Here is a 3,123-nt window from a genome sequence, read left to right as displayed (position 1 = left end):
AAGTGAGCTTAGCATCTGCCAAGGGAGAGGAGCTTGAACTCGAGGCACATTTCAGACCAAACTTGAGCTCCCAGATACAACACCTTTAAAATGTATTTTTACATGGTCTTGTTACTACTCAGCTGTAGGGCATCCAGTTACTTTATTCCTCCGAAGGCAATGCCATTTCTGCAGAAGATCAATAAAACTTCAATAATTGAGGAAATAATTTGCTTACTGGATGCTGAAAAAACATCTTTAAATGTAAACCATTTTCTGCTTCCCCCACCCCAGGCTTGCTTTTTGAGATGATTTAAAATTCGTAACACACTGATTTCTGTCTTTTTCAGGAAGATCTCTGCACACCGACTAGCCTAAAGGTAAGAAGCTGCTGTTTCTTATTCTGTTATTTTCAGTTGGAATCTCCAAAGAGACTCATGGATTATAAGCTTAAAGTATAACCGCTGAGCGGAGAGGTCTGAGGACATTTAAAGGCAACATGTAAAATAGCAGCTAAGAGAGGGATTGCTGGGCTGGCAAAGAGCCGTGGTTCTGGGAGCCGTGAGGGAATGGGAAGGGGGATCTGAACCCAAAAATTTGTTCTAAGAGGGGCACAGAGCTGCCGTTGATGGGAAGAGCCCCGGCTGGCTCAGGGGACAGCCTTTCCTCTTCAAGTCAGCAGCTCTCCTCTTGCTTTCTGAACACACCACGTCCTATTTTTAAAAGATTGCTTGAATGTGGCTAGTCCTAACTGCTCTCAGTTACAAATGGTATGCCTTTCCTCAGTTTTCTAAGTTCTTTGTAATGCTTTTCAGGAGAAATTTCTGTTGATGTTTGTAAGATCTGTTCACTAACTGATGCAATACAAGGGAAAATGCTCAAAACAGCTATCTGTAAACATCCTATATCTAAGGAAAACAAACAAACAAAAAACTCTCTCTGATTTCAATGGAATTGGATCAAATTTGAAATGTTGTCAAATTCACCACTAGCAGAAACTGGAGCACTTTTATTGCAAAGTTTGTGGTTGTAATAGTTACGAATACTGCACTTATAATATGACTTCTTAAACAGGTATGAAAAAGAAATCACATAAAAGAAGTTAAGATTTCCAGAGAAAATTATAGTTGATTTATTTAATATGGTTTATTAACCTTTCCTTTATTCTTCTTTCTGTAAACTAGAACATCATTTGCTCTCCCTTTTTCTCCTAGATCAAAAACTGTGCACACCGGAACATCGACAAGTTCATTCATGAGCTAAGCAGACTGAACATATCTAAGTGTATGACCCTAGTTAAAATAGAGATGAGCGAGCTTGAAAAAAACTGTTCAGTTCTGAAGGTAAGCTTTCGCTATTTATTTGATTTTAGTTTCAAACATTTTCCTGCAGTTATCAATTTATCCAGGTTGGGGATTTATCCACTTGGGGATTTTTTTCAACGTCTCATTAGTTCTCTTGGACACTTGCAAAGCAATCCCAGCCACTGCAAACAGCGGATCTTTCCCAGCCAGGCAAGGCTGCCGCAGCCCTTGGATTGCACCAGTTTTCACATATGATGGCGGATAAGGCATGAGCCTTTAGTTAAGTCTATGGATATGCCGAGAAGACATTGCCACCAAGGTTCCCCAAAAGTTACTTTCCCTGAAGGAATTAGAGAGCGTTAGTGGAAGTTGTTCAGTAGCATGTCACCTGTCACATAATTTCTTGCTCACTTTTTGGTAAACTCTAAGTCAATATTTTGAGATCTGGTAGCCAATAAATTGTTCTTCCTTTTTAATTTTGGATCAGCTGTAGCTCCATGGAAGGATATCAAGGTTTGTCTATCACGCACGAACTCATTCTTATAGAGATAATATTAATATTTAGACCTGCAGTAATGATGATGATTTATTAGGTGCAAAAAGAGAGAAAGACAGAGAAAATAAGGTGATGGAAAATAGATTTCACATGTATTCTCAAAGTGGCTGTAATTGCTGACCTGAAACAGAGCCACAGGCTTCTTTTTGGAAGAAAAACAGATATGCATCAGTTTGCTTAATGCCTGCAAGTTGCAGACGAAACCAATACCCAGATGCTGAACTCCACACTGCTGCAGCTGAAACCTCTGTGGTAAGAACAAGCAGGCTGGGATGCTGCTGGGACCACACAGCACATCCTGGGCTCCCTTTGTGTCTCCAGGATTTGGATATTATAAGGGAAATTGGATATTACGGGTGAAATGCTCTGACCTGTCTTAAATCTGCAAGGTGAAATTATCTGAGGCCAGTGAACGACAGCTGGCCTCCTTCTAGCTCTGAACCAGGGAATTGGGGAGGTCCTGGAGAACATGCAGCATTTGGGTGGAACTGTTCTTAACTCTTGTATCAACCAGCATCTACTCTTTTTCCTTAGGAGGAAACAACCCATGAAAGTAACTGCAAAAATATCAAAGCAGATTTCTCAAAATTTAAAAATAATCTGAAAGAATTCTTGAAATGGGTCTACGAGACGTTCAATTGCACCAGCACTGTGAGAAACGAGGTGGATCTGTACACCAACAACTGCACCTGCCCTCGCCTGCGGAGGTACCGCAAGGGGTGGCCCGAGGAGAGGGTCCCCTGGGCAGCGCTGGGGCCAGCTGGGAATGGGGAACAAGAGATGCCTCTTACAAACTAGAATCCATGCTAAGTGTTAATGCGAGTGGGTGATTTAAAATTGTACACAGCAATAAAAACCTTTCATGCCAAGCTCAGCCCAGTGTCGTCATTTGTATCATTCGGTCACCAAACATGCAATTGAGTTGTGTCACCAGGGATGCAGAGAAAGGCATGAGGCTCGTGGTTTTCGGCACGTAGGGGCAGAAGAAGTGTTCACACGCTTTAGCCAGGGCTGGGAAGCGATCCCACAGCGGGTGTGGGGGGTTCGGGTCTGTGGTGCCCAGCGGGGATTGATGGGACCCAGCACAGCCCCGCAGGGCAGTCCCGCGGAGAGCGGGGGCTTTGCAAACTCATCCAGGGGGTGCCCAGGAGGGAAGGGACACGGCACCCCGTACGGACACAACCTGCTAGACCTCACCCAGCACTGAAGTAATCGCTTTTAATTGTTCTTTACAATAAGCTTTAACGTGAATCTGACCAGATATGTGTAGCGGCTTCATGTGTC

General features: G+C 43.2%; 1 protein-coding gene across 1 annotated transcript; it reads left to right on the top strand.

Annotated features, from left to right (window-relative positions):
- Positions 1–2,713, top strand: LOC308177768 (uncharacterized protein). The gene is made up of 4 exons (XM_080555502.1): positions 1–243; positions 330–359; positions 1,194–1,322; positions 2,374–2,713. Exons 1-4 carry the CDS (start codon positions 91–93, stop codon positions 2,635–2,637), a joined length of 576 nt encoding a protein of 191 aa, XP_080411628.1. The 5' UTR covers positions 1–90; the 3' UTR covers positions 2,638–2,713.
- The last annotated feature ends 410 nt before the right edge of the window (positions 2,714–3,123 follow it).

This window comes from Anser brachyrhynchus (genome assembly GCF_964034855.1).
Source record: "Anser brachyrhynchus genome assembly, chromosome: 14".
Lineage (NCBI taxonomy): Eukaryota > Metazoa > Chordata > Aves > Anseriformes > Anatidae > Anser > Anser brachyrhynchus.
The sequence above is the reverse complement of the archived record's forward strand: the minus strand, read 5'-3'. Positions and strand labels throughout refer to the sequence as shown.